The 20,583-nt window shown below is 36.7% G+C and overlaps 4 protein-coding genes across 11 annotated transcripts; all 4 read left to right on the top strand.

The window, feature by feature from the left end:
• Positions 1-882: 882 nt before the first annotated feature.
• Positions 883-1,945, top strand: LOC17894860 (60S ribosomal protein L21-1). The gene is made up of 2 exons (XM_006302862.2): positions 883-1,162; positions 1,546-1,945. Exons 1-2 carry the CDS (start codon positions 926-928, stop codon positions 1,801-1,803), a joined length of 495 nt encoding a protein of 164 aa, XP_006302924.1. The 5' UTR covers positions 883-925; the 3' UTR covers positions 1,804-1,945.
• Positions 1,946-4,294: 2,349 nt separating this feature from the next.
• Positions 4,295-20,563, top strand: LOC17895596 (putative RNA exonuclease pqe-1). Of its 3 annotated transcripts, XM_023788026.1 has the most exons (3): positions 4,296-5,476; positions 5,570-6,893; positions 7,174-7,476. In XM_023788026.1, exons 1-2 carry the CDS (start codon positions 4,516-4,518, stop codon positions 6,886-6,888), a joined length of 2,280 nt encoding a protein of 759 aa, XP_023643794.1. In that variant the 5' UTR covers positions 4,296-4,515; the 3' UTR covers positions 6,889-6,893; positions 7,174-7,476. The 3 variants fall into 3 exon arrangements, with proteins under 3 accessions (XP_023643793.1, XP_023643794.1, XP_006300759.1); XM_023788025.1 differs by lacking the exon at positions 7,174-7,476 and adding an exon at positions 20,316-20,563 and having other exon boundaries at positions 4,295-6,893; XM_006300697.2 differs by having other exon boundaries at positions 4,296-6,893.
• On the top strand, positions 8,005-20,563 carry LOC17895540 (dentin sialophosphoprotein). 5 transcript variants are annotated; one of them, XM_023788021.1, is made up of 3 exons: positions 8,005-9,293; positions 9,330-11,003; positions 11,264-11,530. In XM_023788021.1, exons 1-2 carry the CDS (start codon positions 8,208-8,210, stop codon positions 10,974-10,976), a joined length of 2,733 nt encoding a protein of 910 aa, XP_023643789.1. In that variant the 5' UTR covers positions 8,005-8,207; the 3' UTR covers positions 10,977-11,003; positions 11,264-11,530. The 5 variants fall into 5 exon arrangements, with proteins under 5 accessions (XP_023643789.1, XP_023643791.1, XP_006301950.1 ...); XM_023788023.1 differs by having other exon boundaries at positions 8,005-9,555; positions 9,649-11,003; XM_023788022.1 differs by lacking the exon at positions 11,264-11,530 and adding exons at positions 18,557-19,949; positions 20,316-20,563 and having other exon boundaries at positions 8,010-9,555.
• Positions 12,085-14,745, top strand: LOC17894850 (protein PFC0760c). Of its 2 annotated transcripts, XM_023788027.1 has the most exons (3): positions 12,085-13,191; positions 13,285-14,200; positions 14,476-14,745. In XM_023788027.1, the coding sequence occupies exons 1-2, from the start codon at positions 12,273-12,275 to the stop codon at positions 14,172-14,174; spliced, it is 1,809 nt and encodes a 602-aa protein (XP_023643795.1). In that variant the 5' UTR covers positions 12,085-12,272; the 3' UTR covers positions 14,175-14,200; positions 14,476-14,745. The 2 variants fall into 2 exon arrangements, with proteins under 2 accessions (XP_023643795.1, XP_006301420.1); XM_006301358.2 differs by having other exon boundaries at positions 12,085-14,200.
• Positions 20,564-20,583: the final 20 nt, after the last annotated feature.

Raw genomic sequence — 20,583 nt, 5'->3', positions numbered from 1 at the left:
TCGCACCTAAAAAGAATTGCTCCTCGAGCCAATGTCATTGAGAATATGCATTGCGGTCAATGGTATCAAGATTTGGTACTTGAAAAGAAGAAACTTATTTAGATCAGACTGATCCATGGATAGTCTCTTGTCAAGAGTACTATGACCAAAACTTTTGTTCTCATCTTGTATATTGATTGTATTTGGAATAACTTTTTGAGTTTGGTAGAGCTCATCCAATAGAACACGGTGTGATTTTGGGTTTATTTAAAACTGCATACTAAATTTATATCAAAATCTCATAATTTGAGAGAATGTATGGGCGTTCTTTTTTTTTTTTTTTGTCAATCGTACTATTATTTGACTCATATGAGCTAAGAATCAGGAACATTATTTACATGGATACAATGGAACGGTTCAGTATGCACTTTGAGTGCCAATTTATCCGCTTTGACATTAGAACATCGAAAAACTTTCACTAAAGAAAAAAGAAAAAAAACTCCCCTATATCTGCTTTGATCTATTCTAGCCTTCTAGGTATCAAATGACAATAATTTTGGTTTCTTATTATGGTAAAGGATTCGTTTAAGGGAAAAAAAATCGAATCAAAATCAAACATAACCAAACATAAAATAATTCTAATTTAAGTTCAGGTAGAATTTAATGAAAACCAAACTGAACCAATTCCAAACCGAAATGTTCATCCCTATTTTAACATACTTTATGTCCAAATCTCCTAATTTGCAAGAATATAGGGGACATCCGGTAATTAACAAAACAATTACCTTCTTTATAAACTTCTCAATTCCAATGGGTATTTACAAATCGATAGCCCAACCAGGCCCATTATAAGAAAACCCTAATTAACTTTATAAATTTCATGCTTTTATCTTCACTCTAACTTTTCTAGGGCTTCCGCCACCAGACACAGAGAGAGGAGTCAAAAATGCCGGCGGGACACGGAGTAAGGGCGAGAACAAGGGATCTGTTCGCGAGACCGTTCAGGAAGAAGGGTTATATCCCACTCTCCACTTACCTGAGAACCTTCAAGGTCGGCGATTACGTGGATGTCAAGGTTAATGGAGCTATCCACAAGGGTATGCCTCACAAGTTCTACCATGGTCGTACTGGTCGTATCTGGAACGTTACTAAGCGTGCCGTTGGTGTTGAAGTCAACAAACAGGTTTGTAAAATTGTTAAATTTTGCAACTTTATTGAATTTTAATGATCTCTTTGTGTTTGTATTGTGATTCTTGGCTAATTGAAACTTGAGATTGTGTTGATTGTTGAATTAGGGGTTTTTAATTGATTGTGATTCTTTGGCTATCTGATTCAGTTCTGAAATGTTTGATTTTGTATTGGTTTAGAGGATTCATGTTTTGATTTTGCCTTGTTTTATTATCTGTCTTGGAGCTAACTTAGAGTTTGGTTTATGTATTTTGCTATTTGTATGAGTTGCAATCACATCCTCTTTGATTCTTGTGTTTACTTTGAAGGTTCTTTTGTTAATGAGTAATGTAATCCCTTGGATAGTGACTTAATGTTGTGTTTGAGATTGGGTTTTAGATTGGGAACAGAATCATAAGGAAGAGAATACATGTGCGTGTGGAGCATGTGCAACAGTCAAGGTGTGCTGAGGAGTTTAAACTCAGGAAGAAGCAGAACGATGAGCTTAAAGCTGCAGCTAAAGCAAGAGGTGAGACAATCAGCACCAAGAGACAACCTAAAGGTCCTAAACCAGGTTTCATGGTTGAAGGTATGACATTGGAGACTGTTACTCCCATCCCTTACGATGTCGTCAACGATCTCAAGGGTGGCTATTAAGTTTCTATTTACCAGTCTGTCTACTCAGAATTTTTGCAGTTGCTTTGTTTTCTTAAAGATGTTTTTGTATCAAACAAGACTGATTTCTATGTGGTATGATGACAGTGAATTTCAGATTTTTGTTAGGAGATATGGTTTATCATTGCTTTGTAAAATTTGCCTTTACTCTCCTTTGAAAAAAGAGCTTAGTTAAACAACAACCATGGCAGAGCTGCTACTCTGGTCGAACATGGAGTGCAATATATTTTTACAGCATCTTCTCCCCTTCCTTAACGACCTCTTGATCATTGAGCTTGCGACTCCACTTCAAAGAAGAAAGAAGAAGATATTGGTCGGGTCATTTACGTATCGAGTCTGTGTTTAATGGTTAACCAAGCATTAAACTATGCACTGACGTTAATATAGGTTTAGAAATATTTTTCATGGATATATAGGACTAGGCATGACAAAAGCTACCTTTAACCGTATTTCTAACCGTAACCAGATCTTTTATCAACCGTAACCGTATATAAAACAGTTAGAAATCGTAACCGTTAACCGTACAAGTAAATTAGTTATAGTTAAAAAAGATTAACCGTAACTGTTAATTAACTATAACCGTAATAAATCGCCGGTTAAACGCATATTAAATCTTTAAAATAAATTATATTATAACTGTATACAATAAAAAGACACATCAAATATTTGGATAAAAATTTCACCTTATTAAAAGTAACATAACAAGTTGAACTCATAAGTAATCAAAATATTTCATAATAAACTATTTTTATTCTTATTTCCGTGTGTATTTGACGTTGAGTTTCTCAATTTCGATCCAATACCCAGATTTAACTAATTCACTATAAATATTTGAAATCACATATATTTTTTACTTGTAAAATAAATAGTATTTCATAAGATTTTATCTCCAATATTAATATTATAATGATCATCAAATAACCGTAACCGTAACCGTAATTAACCGTAAGCGTATATAACCATAACCGTCTTAATCGTATATATAATGGTTAAAGTTTTGTTTAAAGAAAATTATGTATAATGGTTAAAGTTTTGGTTAAAGAAAATTATAACCGTTAACCGGTGGTTAATTAACTATAGTATTAACCATAATTGTGGTCATGCCTATACATGACGGTGTCAGGGCTATTATACGATGCTATAATTCTTGTGAAAAATATGACTTAAAATTTTATCCAATGCACCACCTCAAAGAAGAAGATATTGGTCGGGTAATTTACGAATCGAGTCTGTGTTTAATGGTTAACCAAGCTTTAAACTATGCACTGACGTAAATATAGGTTTAGAAATATTTTTCATGGATATATAGGACTTGGCATCACCAAAAGCTAACTTTAATCATATTTTTAACCGTAACCGGATCGTTTATCAACAGTAACTGGACAGTAACCATATAAAACGGTCAAAAATCATAACCGTTAAACGTACAAGTAAATTAGTTACGGTTAAAAAAAAACTAACCGTAACCATTAATTAACCATAACCATAATAAAACGTCGGTTAACCACATATTAAATCCTGAGAATTTTTGAGAAATACCTCTTTTAGTGTATCCTTTTTAAAAATACCCCTCTTTTCTATTTATTTTCAAAAATATCTATTTTCAAATATGAAAAATTATAAACTTTTATATGGTTGATAAGATACATCAAGATTCTTATTATTATTACTGGGAGACTAAATCCAAATATTTATAAGGTTTTAGAAGGTTTTAAACAACATTTATAACTGTATACAATGAAAAGACGCATCAAATATTTGGATAAAAATTTCACCTTATAAAAAGCAACATAACAATGCACTAGTAAGTAATCAAAAATTTCATACTAAACTATTTTTATTCTTATTTCCGTGTGTATTTGATGTTGAGTTTCTCAATTTCGATCCAATACCCAGATTTAACTAAATATTTGAAATCACATATATTTTTTACTTGTAAAATAAATAGTATTTCTTAAGATTTTATCTTCAATATTAATATTATAATAATCATCAAATAACTGTAACCGGATCTAACCATATATAACCGTAACCGTCTTAACCTTATATATAATAGTTAAAGTTATGGTTAAAAAAATTATAACCGTTAACCAATGGTTAATTAACCATAACCGCATTAACTATAAGTGTGGTCATGCCTATATACTATATAGGACTGTCGTTAGAGTTTGGGCTATTATACGATGCTATAATTCTTGCGAAAAGATATGACTTCAAATTTTATCCAATGCACCACCTAATTATTCCTTTTTTTGGTCGGAGGAACATAAGTATAATTATAGTCAGTTTTCATTATGCGATAAATTTTTAACTTTTATAATGAAAAGGTTTTTTTAGCTTTTTAAACTCAAAATGCACAATTACGGCAAATCAAAAAGGTTATTTTAGTGCATTTCAAAACATCCGATCTTCAATACAAAACTTGATAAACTTTCAGGGTTATATCTCAGAAATAAAAGTTTTCTCTGGGCTGGATCGTATGTTTTCACTTTTCTCACTCCTCGAGCATCTCCTTCGCTTCTTCAACCTCAAATCCCTTCCTTTTTTGAGTTTCTTTACTCCAATTCTCGAAAGATCTTAGAATTAAATTCCCAAAAAGTCATCTTTTTCATTCTTGATTCTGGAAAAATCCATACCCAGTTGCCAAGTTTCGCAATTTCGTTTGTGTACGATCCATCGATGTACTGAGTGATTATGAGCTGCAACCCAAATACTCTATTAATGGAGGAACAGAGAGAAGATAGTGAGTTTTGCAATGAGCCCATGGAGGAGGAAGCTACTAAGGGATTAGGTTTATCCTCTAAAAATGAAACCCTAGGTGGTGAGGATACACACACGGTACATGTTTCGGATTCAGGTGTTAGTGGGATTGATGCAGATCCAGATGTTGGTGTTTCAGCGACTCAAGATGGCAATACGGATAATTTGGTTTCTGATGAAGAGGAACAAGTGAAAGCTGATGATGTTGAGGTTAGTGGCGAGGAACCTAGAGATAACGTTGATGATGATGTTGAGGTTAGTGGTAAGGAACCTAAAGATAACGTTGATGATGATGTTGAGGTTAGTGGTGAGGAACCTAAAGATAACGTTGATGATGATGTTGCACTTACGGCTAAGTCTGAAGTTAAGAGTAACCATGGAGAAGGGAAATATGTTTCTGATGAGGAGGCAAATTGTGAAGTTGAGGATAATGGTGATTCCGAGAAGAAGGCTGACCAAGAGAAGGAATCAGCAAAGAAGAGTGAAGCTGCTGTAGTTCCAGAGGAGTCTAATCAATTTAGCGAAAGGGAAACAAAGGAAGTAACATCAGGTACTGTTTTGGAAGTTAACTCTGCTTCTGAAATAAATGATGAAGGAAAATTAACCAGTGTTGATCAAAAAGAAGAAAACGGAGAAGCCATGGAGATCGATAATGAGGCAGAGGAACAGGTGGAAGATGATGTTAAAGTATGTGGTGCATTGGATAGTGCTTGCAATGAATCTGCGGGTGCAAGTGTGGTGCAAACTCAAGATATTTCAGAAGCTGAAGCTGACGTGAATAATTCCAATGTAGTAGATGAAATGGAAATTGACGAACGGAAAGATAATGCTGATACGGCAAATGATCTTACTGATTTAGCAATCCCAAACAGTCCCTCTGAAAATGCTGCTCCAGGTGAAGTTGAACCGTTGGATCATCATGCTCTTTTTGATCCAACTTCTGATATTACCAACTTTATTGATTTCAGTGGTGTATCATCTTGGTCAGGAAATATACAAGACCTCAAAACCGACACCAGGAATATATCTTTGAAAGAGGATAAGAAAGCTGCTGATATAGCAGATGAAGTTGCCTCGGTGAGTATTGAAAATGGATCTAGTGAAGCACGTGTTGCTTCTGGAGCACAATCTCCAGCTGCTACTATAGATTGTTCAAAAGAGGCATCTGATGCAATTTTGGGATCTGAAGAAAATCAAGAAAGTAAAGATCATGAATGCTTAGAGAAGGAAACAGCAGACCAAAACGATACAATGAGAGAGGAAGAGGACATTACTCATGAATCCCAAAGTATCGACGATCCAAACAAAAAGGAAGATACAGAAATTGAAGAATATCCCAATATTTCTGATTATGCTGCTGATGAAGCTGGTTCTGATATTAAGTCCAATGGCGTGAAACAAAAGGCTGATGTCCTGAGTGAGGATTCACCAGGAGAAGGTAGGAAGACTTTCTCATTGGCAAAGGTGTCTTTTGCACAAAGGCCCTCCTTTAAGATTGGTGCATGCATAGCAAGAGCTGCTAGTCAGATGGCAGGATCGTCTTCAGTTTTGAAGGGTAGTAACTTTGATGGTGAAACTCTTTCTGTTGAGAGTTTTGTGTCCCAGCTTCACTATGCAGCAACAGACCCTGATAAAGAGAACATTGTCTCTGAAATTGCTGCTGGCTTTTTCTTAGATTTCCGAAACTCCTCGGCTTTGCAGCAAGGTACCCCAGAACTGGTAAGCAAGAAAAGAGGTAGACCATCTAATTCTACAGGGACTGAAGCATTCGAGTTTGAGGAAATGGGCGACACATACTGGACGGACAGAGTGATCCACAATGGTGGTGAAGAGCAAACATCACCAACTGAAAAAGAAAATTATCAGGTTGTGCCAGTTGAGTTGAAACCTGCTCAGGTTCAAAGGACTCGTCGACCTTACAGAAGACGACAGACTCAGATCAATATTCCTCTTTCAGTCTCAGACAAACCGGCAAACTTTGATGAGAATGCACCAGCTGAACTTGTAATGAAGTTTTCTGAAGTGGATACGATACCTCCTGAAAAGAGCCTGAGTAAAATGTTTAGGCATTTTGGACCAATAAAGGAGTCGCAAACTGAAGTTGACAAGGAAAATAAACGGGCTAGAGTAGTTTATAGGAAGGGTGCTGATGCCGAAGTTGCTTACAACAGCGCAGGAAGGTTCAGTATTTTTGGGACGAAAGCGGTGAATTACGAGCTCAGCTATACGATAACAGAAACATTCAAAGTTCAGCCTTATGTTGTGTCTTTAGGTGAAGAGGATGCAGTAATATGCCTTCCATCATAGTTCAGGTAAATCTGCTTCTTTTATTGGCTGAATGCTTAAAATATAAATAAAGCCTACTGATATGGAAGCTGGTGTGTTGTATTCCCGAATGCATAGTATGTTCTTTCTTATTCTTGTAATGTGGATGGTAGTAATAACATAGGTAGAATGGGAAGAGACATATGCATAATATTCCCGTAGATATAAGCTAGGAAGACTAAACGATGGCCATGTCTTTGCTTCTTGTGTTGTTGTTTGCCTAAGTTGAGTTTGGATTCAAACAGAATGGTTGATCTTGTATTTCAGGTGAAAGAATCGGCATGCATCAAGAGAAGTAAACGATGACGTAGCTCAATGGATTGGATGCTCTTGCTTGCTTCTTGTTGTTGTTGTTATCCTTTAGGTAGAGATTTAGGCTGTGTAATATGAGAAATCATGTAAGTTCCAGAATTGTATCTGTTATCTTGGAGGTTAGAGAGACAGTTCCCTTTTTGTACATTTAATTTGCTGTTACTAAACCAAGTGTTGTTAGGACATTGATGGTAATGGTTATTATGTGAAGTGATCGGGAGAAGTCAGTTTGTTCAATATATGGGCAACTTATTTTAACTAAGGGTGCGAATGGTGACAACATATTTGACTGTACAGGAGAACTGAGTTTAATATGCGGTACGGTTTAATTATAATATTTAGAAAAAATATATTTGCGAGACAAGTGTTGTTTGCGATATTTATGGAACGGTAAGCAAATACTACTAATGTTTTAAAAGGTGTTTCATGTCTATATATGTTGATTAAATCCGCAAATCTCATTTTTTTTAATAAAAAAATGTTAATAAAAAAAAAATTGGTTTGAATGGTATCATGAAATGCATTCTTGGTTGGAATGCATTATTGTGTACACCATTCATGGATTTTGTTGTGCGTTAAATTTTTATAAAGAAAAGGTTCTTTTAGCACCTTTCAAACTCAAAGGGCACAATTACGACAAATTAAAAAGGTTATTTCAGCACATTTCGAAGTTCGATTTAAAAAACAAAACTTGATAAACTTTCAGGGATATATGTCAGAAATAAAAAAAACTTTCTGGGCTGGTTCGATAAACGGGATCATAAAGGTTTCTCTCTCTTCGAGTATCCCCTTCGCTTCTTCAACCTCAAAGCCCTTCCCTTTTGAGTTTCTTTACTCGAATTCTCACAAGATAATAAGAGGTAAACTCCCAAAAATTCATCTTTCTCGTTGTTGGGTCTGGAACTCTTCATACCCATTTGTCAAGTTTTGCAATTTTAAGCTCAGTCTATGTATTGAGTGATCTTCAGCTACAACCCAGATACTCTTTAATGGAGGAACAGAGAGAAGAGAGTGAGTTTTTCAATGAGTCCATGGAGGAGGAAGCTGGTAGAACTGAAACCCTAGTAGGCGAAGATACAAACACGGTACAGGTTTCGGATTCAGGTATTAGTGGGATTGATGCAGATCCAAATAATGGAGTTTTAGCTACTGAAGATGGCAATACGGATAATTTGGTTTCTGATGAGGAACAAATGAAAGCTGATGATGTTGAGGTTAATGGTGAGGAGACGAGAGATAACGCTGATGATGCTGATGTTGTTGAGGTTAGTGGTGAGGAACTTAGAGATAACGTTGATGATGATGTTGAGGTTAGTGGTGAGGAACCTAAAGATAATGTTGATGATGAAGTTTCACTGACTGATGCTAACACGGATCTCGAAGTTGAGAGAAATGGTGAGACAGCTACGTCTGAAGTTAAGACCAACCACGGTGAAAGTCATGAAAGTGTAACCTCTGGTGGGAATGAGGTATCTGATGAGAAGACAAATTGTGAAGTTGAGGATACTGGTGAGGATACTAAAGATAACGTTGTTGATGATGATGATGTTGCACTTACTGATGCTGCTATAGAGGAACCTGGAATTGGGAGAAAAGGTGAGATGGCTAACTCTGAAGTTAAGAGTAACCATGGTGAAAGTCATGAAAGTGCAGGAGAAGGGGAGAGTGTAATCTCTGGTGGGATTGAGATATCTGATGAGAAGGTAAATTGTGAAGTTGAGGATATTGCTGGAAAGAAAGCTAGCCAAGAGAAGGAATCCACAAAGAATATCGAGGACGATGATAAAAGAATGGGTGATGATGGTGAACAAGAGAAACTATGTCATTCTTACGATGAGGAGTGTAATTTGGGATGCGAGACATCAGGCGCTGATCAAGAGAAGGAATCAGCAAAGAAGAGTGACGTGAATAATAATAATATGGATGTTGATAGCAAACATGGACATGAAGAGAATGTGGGATCAGAGACCAAAGATGCTACAGTTCTAGAGGAGTCTATTCAATTGAGCGAAAAGGAAACTAATGAAGTAAATCCAGTTACAGTTTTGGAAGTTAGCTCTGCTGCTGAAATGAATGAAAAAGGAAAAATAACCAATGTTAACCAAAATGAAGAAAACGGAGAAGCCATGGAGGTTGATAATGCGACAGAGGAACAGGTGGAAGATGATGTTAAAGATATTCCAGTAGCTGAAGCTGACGTGAATACTTCAAATGTACGAGAGGAAATGGAAATTGACGAACGGAAAGATAATGCTGATGCGGCAAGTGATCTTACCGGAACAATTGTTTCTACTGATTTAGCAAACCCAAACAGTCCCTCTGAAAATGCTGATCCAGGTGAAGTTGAACCGTTGGATCATCATGCTCTTTTTGATCCAACTTCTGATATTACCAACTTTATTGATTTCAGTGGTGTATCATCTTGGTCAGGAAATATACAAGACATTAAAACCGACACCAGTAATATATCTTCGAAAGAGAATAAGAAAGCTGCTGATATGGCAGAGGAAGTTGCCTCGGTGGGTATCGAAAATGGATCGAGTGAAGCACGTGTTGCTTCTGGAGCAAAATCTCCAGCTGATGCAATTTTGGGATCTGAAGAAAATCAAGAAAGTAAAGATCATGAATGCTTAGATCAAAAAGTTACAATGAGAATGGAAGAGGACATTACTCATGAAGCCCAAAGTGTCGATCCAAACCAAAATGAAGATACAGAAATGGAAAAAGATCCCAATAATTCTATTGTAACCGGAACTGAAGCATCTGAGTTTGAGGAAATGGGCGACACATACTGGACGGATGAAGCTGGTTCTGATATTAAGACCAATGGTGTGAAACGAAAGGCTGATGTCCTGAGTGAGGATTCACCAGGAGAAGGTAGGAAGACTGTCTCATTGGCAAAGGTGTCTTTTGCACAAAGGCCCTCCTTTAAGATTGGTGCATGCATAGCCAGAGTTGCTAGTCAGATGGCAGAATCGCCTTCAGTTTTGAAGGGTAGTAACTTTGATGGTGAAACTCTTTCTGTTGAGAGTTTTGTGTCCCAGCTTCACTGTGCAGCAACAGACCCTGATAAAGAGAACGTTGTATCAGACATTGCTGCTGGCTTTTTCTTAGATTTCCGAAACTCCTCAGCTTTGCAGCAAGGTACCCCAGAAAAGGTAAGCAAGAAAAGAGCTAGACTGTCCAGTTCTAATGCAACAGGAACTGAAGCATTCGAGTTTGAGGAAATGGGCGATACATACTGGACGGACAGAGTGATCCATAATGGTGGCGAAGAACAAACATCACCAACTGAAAAAGGAAAGTATCAAATTGTGCCAGTTGAGTTGAAACCTACTCAGGTTCAGAGGACTCGTCGACCTTACAGAAGACGACAGACTCAGATCAATATTCCTCTTTCAGTCTCAGAAAAACCACCAAATTTTGATGAGAATGCACCAGCTGAACTTGTAATGAAGTTTTGTGAAGAGGATACTATACCTACTGAGAAGACCCTGAGTAAAATGTTTAGGCATTTTGGACCAATAAAGGAGTCGCAAACTGAAGTTGACAAGGAAAATAACCGGGCTAGAGTAGTTTATAGGAAGGGTGCTGATGCCGAGGTTGCTTACAACAGTGCAGGAAGGTTCAGTGTTTTTGGGACGAAAGCGGTGAATTACGAGCTCAGCTATACGATAACTGAAACTTTCAAAGTTCGGCCTTATGTTGTGTCTTTAGGCGAGGAGGATGCAACACTATGTCTTCCATCTTCAATGTAGTCGCTTCAGAGTTCAGACATTGTTCAGGTAAATATGCTTCTTTTGTTGTCCGAATGCTTAAACTATAAAATAAAGCATACTGATTTGAAAGCTGGTGTTCTGTATCTCTGAATGGATGGTTGTATTATCGTAGGTGTAGAATTTTCCTTGTAGGTAGAATGAGAAGAGACATATGCATAATATCTTTGCTTATTGTGTTGTTTTTTCCCAATCGGTATTTTATGGATTCTTCAAAGGGTCCTAAATTGAATTTGGATTCAAACAGAATGGTTGATCGTGTATTTCAGGTGAAAGAATCAAGAGAAGTAAACGATGACATAGCTCAATGGATTGGATGCTCTTGATTGCTTGTTGTTGTTGTTGTTGTTGTTGTTGTTATCCTTAAGGTAGAGATTTAGGCTGTGTAATATGAGAAATTATGTAAAAGTTCCAGAATCCTTCAAGTAATCTGTTATCTTGGAGGTTAGAGAGACAATTCCCTTTTTGTAATCTGATGACTCAACACATTTAGTTTGCTGTTACTATACCAATTGATGTTAGGACATTGATGGTCATCGGTTTGAAAAATGTTTGTTGCAAGTAACAGAGCACCACTGCATTCTTCGGTCACATCCGTATCCTCTTCATCCCTGCGCCTTAGACTTCTCAGGGCCATGGAATCCGAAACGGGGAAGTAGACAAGCAAGCAAATGGATATATATATCACGTGGTAACAGAATTCACTTGAGAAATTCGTGGGAATGATAAAAGGATCATGACTAGCTCATAATCTTTTATGTATCAATAATAAGAGATTGTTTTATTTTAAAAATGTTTTCAATTTTCACCATTACGAAAAATTGTATATTTTTTTTTATGAAAGGTTTTTTATTAGCACCTTTAAAACTCAAAGTGCACAATTACGGATAATTACAAAAGGTTATATAATCATATTTCAAAAGTTTTGATATTAAAAACAAAACATAATAAAACTTCAGGGTTATGTCTCAGAAATTGATAAAACTTCAGGGTTATGTCTCAGAAATATATAAGTAAGCTAATTCGATTAAACGGGATCGTAAGTAAATATCTCACTTCGCTTCTTCAACCTCAAAGCCCTACCGTTTTGTTTGTGTTTCCTTACTCCAAATTCTCGCAAGATCTTAGAGGTAAATTCCTAAAAATTTCATCTTTCTCGTTCTTGGTTCTTGCAAATCTGAAACTTTCCATACCCAGTTGCCAAGTTTCGCATTTTTGTTAGTGTAAGATCCATCGATGTACTGAGTGATTTTGAGCTGCAACCTAGATACTCTTTTAATGGAGGAACAGAGAGAGGAGAGTGAGTTTTGCAATGAACCCATGGAGGAGGAAGCTGGTAAGGGATTTGGTTTATCTTCTGAAACTGAAACCCTAGGTGGTGAGGATACAAACACGGTACAGGTTTCGGATTCAGGTGTTTCCGGTGTTAGTGGGATTGAAGCAGATCCAAATAATGGAGATGGCAATACGGATAATTTGGTTTCTGATCAGGAACATGTGAAAGCTGATGATGTTGAGGAGACAGAAGATAACGTTGATGATGATGATGATGTTGTTGAGGTTAGTGGTGAGGAGACTAGAGATAACGTTGATAATGATGTTGAGGTTAGTGGTGAGGAGACTAAAGATAACGTTGATGTTGCACTGACTGATGCTACTACGGATCTTGAAGTTGAGAGAAAAGGTGAGACGGCTAAGTCTGAAGTTAAGAGTAACCATAGTGAAAGTCATGAAAGTGCAGGAGAAGGGGAAAATGTAACTTATGAGAATAATGGTGATTACGAGAACAAGGCTGAGGAATCACCAAAGAAGAGTGAAATGGATGATAAGAATATGGAAGATGATAGCAAACAGGGAAATGAGGAGAATGTGGGATCAGAGACCGGAGATGCTATAGTTCCAGAGGAGTTTAATCAATTAAGCGAAAGGGAAACAAACGAAGTAATTCCAGGTACTGTTTCGGAAGTTAACCAAAATGAAGAAAATGGAGAAGCCATGGAGATTGATAATGAGGCAGAGGAACAAGTGGAAGATGATGTTAAAGATATTCCAGTAGCTGAAGCTGACGTGAATGAACTAGAGGAAATGGAAATTAGCGAACGGAAAGATAATGCTGATGCGGCAAGTGATCTTACCGGAACAATTGTGTCTACTGATTTAGCAAACCCAAACAGTCCCTCTGAAAATGCTGATCCAGGTGAAGTTGAACCGTTGGATCATCATGCTCTTTTTGATCCAACTTCTGATATTACCAACTTTATTGATTTCAGTGGTGTATCATCTTGGTCAGGAAATATACAAGACCTTAAAACCGACACGAGGAATATATCTTCGAAAGAGGATAAGAAAGCTGCTGATATGACAGAGGAAGATGCCTTGGTGGGTATTGAAAATGGATCGAGTGGAGCAAACTCTCCAGCTGCTGCTATCTATTGTTCAAAAGAGGCCTCTGATACAATTTTGGTATCTGAAGAAAATCAAGAAAATAAAGATCATGATAAGGAAACAGCAGATCAAAAAGATACAATGAGAGAGGAAGAGGACATTACTCATGAAGCCCAAAGTATCAATCCAAACCAAAAGGAAGATACAGAAATGGAAGAAGATCCCAATAGTTCTACTGTAACAGGAACTGAAGCATACAAGGTTGAGGAAATGGGCGACACATACTGGACGGACAGAGTGATCCATAATGGTGGTGAAGAGCAAACATCACCGACTGAAAAAGGAAATTATCAAGTTGTGCCAGTTGAGTTAAAACCTGCTCAGGTTCAAAGGACTCGTCGGCCTTACAGAAGACGACAGACTCAGATCAATATTCCTCTTTCAGTCTCTGGCAAACCGGCAAACTTTGATGAGAATGCACCAGCTGAACTTGTAATGAAGTTTTCTGAAGTGGATACTATACCTCCTGAGAAGAGCCTGAGTAAAATGTTTAAGCGTTTTGGACCAATAAAGGAGTCGCAAACTGAAGTTGACAAGGAAAATAAACGGGCTAGAGTAGTTTATAGGAAGGGTGCTGATGCCGAGGTTGCTTACAACAGCGCAGGAAGGTTCAGTATATTTGGGACGAAAGCTGTGAATTACGAGCTCAGCTATACGATAACTGAAACATTAAATGATCGGCCTAATGTTGTGTCTTCAGGCGAGGAGGATGCAGCACTATGTCTCCCATCCTAGATGTAGTCGCTTCAGGCATAGTTCAGGTAAATCTGCTTCTTTTGTTATCCAAATGCTTTAACTATAAAATAAAGCCTTACTGATTTGAAAGCTGGTGTGCTGTATCTCTGAATGTATAGTATATTCTTTCTTCTCCTTTTATTATGGATGGTAGTAATAATAACATAGGTGTAGATTTTTCAGTGTAGGTAGTCTAAGAAGAGACATATGCATAATATCTTTACTTCTTGTTTTTATGGATTCTTCAAGGAGTCCTAAATTGAATTTGGATTCAGACAGAATGGTTGATCTTGTATTTCAGGTGAAAGAATCGGCATGCATCAAGAGAAGTACACGATGACGACGTAGCTCAATAGATTGGATGCTCTTGCTTCTTCTTGTTGTTGTTGTTGTTATCCTTTAGGTAGAGATTAAGGTTTTAGGGGAGATCATGCAAGTTCAAGAATTCTATCTGCTATCTTGGAGGTTAGAGAGACAGTTCCCTTTTTGTATTCTAAGAGATCGATAGAAGTTTAATGATTTTGCCAATACCGTAGTTCGATCAAATCTTTATACGGATCGATCAATTTCTTAGTGTCCGATTCTCAAAGCTGAAACATGAAATTATATTAGAGTTTCTTCAAGATATCTAATGGCATGTAGCTAAAATATGGATTATTTTTGAAGTCGAGAAGATTTATAAAGCTCTCTTACTCCACGCTAACATGTTATTAACTAGAACTAGTATATATCATATGAAAAGTTGATAGGATACTACGTACTAATATTTGATTACATTCACAAATCTATATATAGTCGATCACACTCACAAGCAATTAACTATAAACTACAATTATTGTTGACCATATTCACATTTATTGAGCTATATAATTCCAATCACAAGTTAAGTAAACATGTAGATGTAATTAAACATTAGAGATGTTTTGATATATTATGATGATTGTTATGAACAGTTCTCACAAAACAATGAATCTTAAGGTGCAGATTTCAATGCGACACTCAAATCTACTACAATAGAAAGTTCTGCTTGTACGACATCCCCATTAGGACAGACCTATAGCTTGAGGTATGGGTGCAACTAGTCCTGGGCGTTCAGATATTCAGTTTGGTTTTGATTCGGTTACTTTCGATTTCGGTTCGGTTTCAGATCTTGAACAAAAAACTGATCTAATTATTTAATATTTTTGGATTATTTTTGGTTTGGTTTTAACCAAAAAAAATTGGATATGTTATGATATTCAGAAATTTTGGGATATTTTTGAGTATTTTTATATTTTTAGGTGCTGCTTTGTTTCGGATATTTGCATATTTTGAATGTTTTTTAGTTGTTTGGTTTGACTATCGGTTATCTTTGTTTCTTTTTATATATTTTTTTAAAAGTTTTTTTTGTCTAAAAAACAAATATTTTAAGTATATAAATTGTATTTTAAATATTTCGGATATCCATTCGGTTTCAGTTCGGTATAATTTGGTTTTGGATACTTTCGGATCTTGAGTATAAGATCCATTTGGTCTTTAAAAATTTTTGATTTGGTTTCGGTTCCGTTTTTTTAGGCTCGGTTTTGGTTCGGTGCATTACAACCGTGCAAGCGCCCTCATCAAAAATTAATAAACCTTCATTTCTCAATGTAAATAAAAAATATGGTTTACATTTTTCCTGCTTGCTCTAATATCTAAAATTTAAAGGATAATGTCCTATTTCCTCACCCAAACTATGACATCATATTTTATAGAGCTCACACCACGTCTTATATGTTCTCAGAAAAAATTTCTTCAAACCTAGTTCCCCACGAATGCATAGTTTCCACCTAATTCCTCATAGATCTTGGTTTAGTCGGTTTACAAACTAAACCAAATACCAAGCTGCTTAACATTGATACCAAACCAAATTTAAAACCGATCCAATTCATAAATGATCCGAGCCAATATCTATTCATTCTCCATCCAATTTCTCAAGAAAAAAGAAAACAAAAATCAAATTTGATGAAAATTTAAAATTACAAAAGCAGAAACATAGCAAAGATATTATCACGTGCTTAAGTGAACTGTCATTGATAATCTCTCTCGCCACTTTCTCCAAACTTTCAAAATGTAGCAAAATGAATCCATATCACAATTTTGAGCCCATATCAAAACTTCAAGAACCTAAATAATAAAAAGAGAGAAAAATCATTGAGTGATTAATCCACCCTTCTTCTTCCTCCATCTTCTTCTCTATGATCTTAAACTATATACAACCTTTAACGATAATCACTGATCTCGCGACTCCACTTACAGAAGAAGATATCGAGTTAGGTCATTTACAAATCAGGCCGGCTTTTATTTGGATTAAAATCAGATTTAATGAGGTTATTTTTTTCCATTTTTTGGTTAATCAAACATTAAACTATGCATTCATGTGAATATAGGTTGAGAAATAATTTTTCATAGTTGTATAAGACATTGACTCTGATACAATTCGATAGTTCTCATAGAAAAATATGATTTTTTCCAAAAATTAATCAATTTTTGCCCCCAACAAAAAAATGTTTGTAGATCCCATAATGGACATGCTCTCTCTACAACTCACGAAAACACTACAAACAACTCTATATGCGACATTTTGGTAAGCAAGTTCAGTGGGATTCAAACTCTAATTTAGTATATAAGTGTTAATACATCATGTATTTAGTTAAAAGTTAAAACCATTAATAAAAGAATTTTCAGAAATAAACATTACTTCAAATAGAATAGTTAACTTAATTATTTGTGAATGTAATACATAGAGGTGGTATATGTATAAGTTCTAATTACAGTCAGTTTTAATTGTTCGTTAAATTTTTATAATGAAAGGTTATTTTAGCACCTTTTAAATTCAAAGTGCACAATTACGGCAAATTAAAAAGGTTATTTTAGTACATTTCGAAACTTTTGATCTTAAATATAAAACTTGATAAAAGATTGGGGACTGTGTCAGAAATAAAAGTTCGATTAAACGAGATCGTATGTTTTCTCTCTCCTAGAGCATCTTCTACAATTCGCTTCTTCAAGCTCAAAGCTCTTCCCTTTTGTGTTTCTTTACTCAAATTCTCGCAAGATCTTAGAGGTAAATTCCAAAAAAATCGTCTTTCTCGTTTTTGATTCTGGAACTTGTCTTACCCAGTTGCCAAGTTTCGTAATTTCGTTTGTGTAAGATCCATCGATGTATTGAGTGATTTTGAGCTGCAACCCGGATACAGTTTTAATGGAGGAACAGAGAGAGGAGAGTGAGTTTTTCAATGAGCCCATGGAGGAGGAAGCTGGTAAGGGATTAGGTTTACCTTCTAAAACTGAAACCCTAGGTGGTGAGTTTACAAACACGGTACAGGTTTCGGAATTAGGTGTTAGTGGGATTGATGCAGATCCAACTAATGGAGTTTTAGCTACTGGAGATGGCAATATGGATCATTTTGTTTCTGATGAGGAACATGTGAAAGCTGATGATGATGTTGAGGTTAGTGGGGAGGAGATTAAACATAACGTTGAAGATGATGATGTTGTTGAGGTTACTGGTGAGGAACCTAAAGATAATGTTGTTGATGATGTTGCACTGACTGATGCTACCACAGATCTTGAAGTTGAGAGAAATGGTGAGACGCCTAAGTCTGAAGTTAACCATGGTGAAAGTCAGGAAAGTGCAGGAGAAGGGGAAAGTGTTATCTCTGGTGGGAATGAAGTATCTGATGAGAAGGAAAATTGTGAAGTTGAGGATATTGCTGAAACGAAAGCTGGCCAAGAGAAGGAGGATGATAAAGGAATGGGTGGTGATGGCGAACAAGAGAAACTATGCGAGACATCTGATGTTATTCAAGAGAAGGAATCAGCAAAGAAGAGTGAAGTGGATGATAATAATATGGATGATGATAGCAAACAGGGGAATGAAGAGAATGTGGGATCAGAGACCAAAGATGCTATAGTTCTAGAGGAGTCTATTCAATTGAGTGAAAGGGAAACAAACGAAGTAAATCCAGGTACTGTTTTGGAAGTTAGCTCTGCTGCTGAAATAAATGATGAAGGACAAATAACCAATGTGAACCAAAATGAAGAAAACGGAGAAGCCATGGAGGTTGATAATGCGACAGAGGAACAGGTGGAAGATGATGTTAAAGATATTCCAGTAGCTGACGCTAATGTGAATACTTCAAATGTACGAGAGGAAATGGAAATTGACGAACGGAAAGATAATGGTGATGCGGCAAGTGATCTTACCGGAACAATTATTTCTACTGATTTAGCAAACCCAAACAGTCCCTCTGAAAATGCTGATCCAGGTGAAGTTGAACCGTTGGATCATCATGCTCTTTTTGATCCAACTTCTGATATTACCAACTTTATTGATTTCAGTGGTGTATCATCTTGGTCAGGAAATATACAAGACATTAAAACCGACACCAGGAATATTTCTTTGAAAGAGGATAAGAAAGCTGCTGATATGGCAGAGGAAGATGCCTTGGTTGGTATTGAAAATGGATCGAGTGGAGCATGTGTTGCTTCTGGAGAAAAATCTCCACCTGCTGCCATCGATTGTTCAAAAGAGGCCTCTCATGCAATTTTGGGATCTGAAGAAAATCATGAAAACAAAGATCATGAATGCTTCGATAAGAAAACAGCAGATCAAGAATATACAACGAGAGAGGAAGAGGACATTACTCATGAAGCCCGAAGTATCGAGCCAAATCAAAAGGAAGATACAGATATGGAAGAAGATCCCAGTAATTCTAATGTAACGGGAACTGAAGCATTCGAGTTTGAGGAAATGGGCAACACATACTGGACGGATGAAGCTGGTTCTGATATTAAGGCGAATGGTGTGAAACGAAAGGCTGATGTCCTGAGTGAGGATTTACCAGGAGAAGGTAGGAAGACTGTCTCATTGGCAAAGGTGTCTTTTGCACAAAGGCCCTCCTTTAAGATTGGTGCATGCATAGCCAGAGTTGCTAGTCAGATGGCAGAATCGCCTTCAGTTTTGAAGGGTAGTAACTTTGATGGTGACACTCTTTCTGTTGAGAGTTTTGTGTCCCAGCTTCACTATGCAGCAACAGACCCTGATAAAGAGAACGTTTTATCTCACACTGCTGCTGGCTTTTTCTTAGATTTCCGAAACTCGTCGGCTTTGCAGCAAGGTACCCTAGAAAAGGTAAGCAAGAAAAGAGGTAGACCATCCAATTCTAATGTGACAGAAACTGAAGCATTTGAGTTTGAGGAAATGGGCGACACATACTGGACAGACAGAGTGATTCATAATGGTGGTGAAGAGCAAACGTCACCGACTGAGAAAGGAAATTATCAAGTTGTGCCAGTTGAGTTGAAACCTGCTCAGGTTCAAAAGACTCGTCGACCTTACAGAAGACGACAGACTCAGATCAATATTCCTCTTTCAGTCTCAGACAAACCGGCAAACTTTGATGAGAATGCACCAGCTGAACTTGTAATGAAGTTTTCTGAAGTGGATACTATACCTGCTGAGAAGAGCCTGAGTAAAATGTTTAGGCATTTTGGACCAATAAAGGAGTCGCAAACTGAAGTTGACAAGGAAAATAACCGGGCTAGAGTAGTTTATAGGAAAGGTGCTGATGCCGAGGTTGCTTACAACAGTGCAGGAAGGTTCAGTATTTTTGGGACGAAAGTGGTGAATTACGAGCTCAGCTATACAATAACTGAAACATTCAAAGTTCGGCCTTATGTTGTGTCTTTAGCCGAGGAGGATGCAGCACTATGTCTTCCATCCTAGATGTAGTCGCTTCAGGCATAGTTCAGGTAAATCTGCTTCTTTTGTTGTCCGATTGCTTAAACCATAAAATATTCTTTCTGGTTTGATTTGAAAGCTGGTGTGCTCGATCTCTGAATGCAAAGTATATTCTTTCTTCTTCTTTTATTATGGATGGTATTCATAATAACATAGGGGTAAATTTTTCAGTGTAGGTAGAATGAGATGAGACATGTGCATAATATCCCTGTAGTTTCAAGCTAGGAAGTTAAGACCCCATTAACTTATACATGAACAAATGATAGGCCATGTATTTGCTTGTTGTGTTGCTTTTGCCTAATAAGAATTTTATGGATTCTTCAAGGGGTCCTAAATTGAGTTTGGATTCAAACAGAATGGTTGGTCTTGTATTTCAGGTGAAAAGAATCGGCATGCATCAAGAGAAGTAAACGATGAAGTAGCTCAATGGATTGGATGCTCTTGCTTCTTGCTGTTGTTATTATCCTTTAGGTAGAGATTTAGGCTGTGTAATATGAGAAATCATGCAAGTTCCAGAATTCTTGAGTAATCTGTTATCTTGGAGGTTAGAGAGACAGCTCCCTTTTTGTAATCAGATGAGTCAACACATTTAATTTGCTGTTACTAATTCAAGTGATGTTACATTGATGGTAATGGACAAGTTAA

The sequence above is a fragment of the Capsella rubella genome, unplaced genomic scaffold, assembly GCF_000375325.1.
Source record: "Capsella rubella cultivar Monte Gargano unplaced genomic scaffold, Caprub1_0 scaffold_2, whole genome shotgun sequence".
NCBI classification, from domain to species: domain Eukaryota; kingdom Viridiplantae; phylum Streptophyta; class Magnoliopsida; order Brassicales; family Brassicaceae; genus Capsella; species Capsella rubella.
The sequence above is the reverse complement of the archived record's forward strand: the minus strand, read 5'-3'. Positions and strand labels throughout refer to the sequence as shown.

Coding starts and splice junctions, on each gene's coding strand:
- LOC17895596 (XM_023788025.1), top strand. CDS start 4,516: ATGAGCTGCAACCCAAATACTCTATTAATGGAGGAACAGAGAGAAGAT.
- LOC17895540 (XM_006301888.2), top strand. CDS start 8,208: ATGGAGGAACAGAGAGAAGAGAGTGAGTTTTTCAATGAGTCCATGGAG.
- LOC17894860 (XM_006302862.2), top strand. CDS start 926: ATGCCGGCGGGACACGGAGTAAGGGCGAGAACAAGGGATCTGTTCGCG. Junction 1,163..1,545: donor GTGTTGAAGTCAACAAACAG/GTTTGTAAAATT, acceptor ATTGGGTTTTAG/ATTGGGAACAGAATCATAAG.
- LOC17894850 (XM_006301358.2), top strand. CDS start 12,273: ATGGAGGAACAGAGAGAGGAGAGTGAGTTTTGCAATGAACCCATGGAG.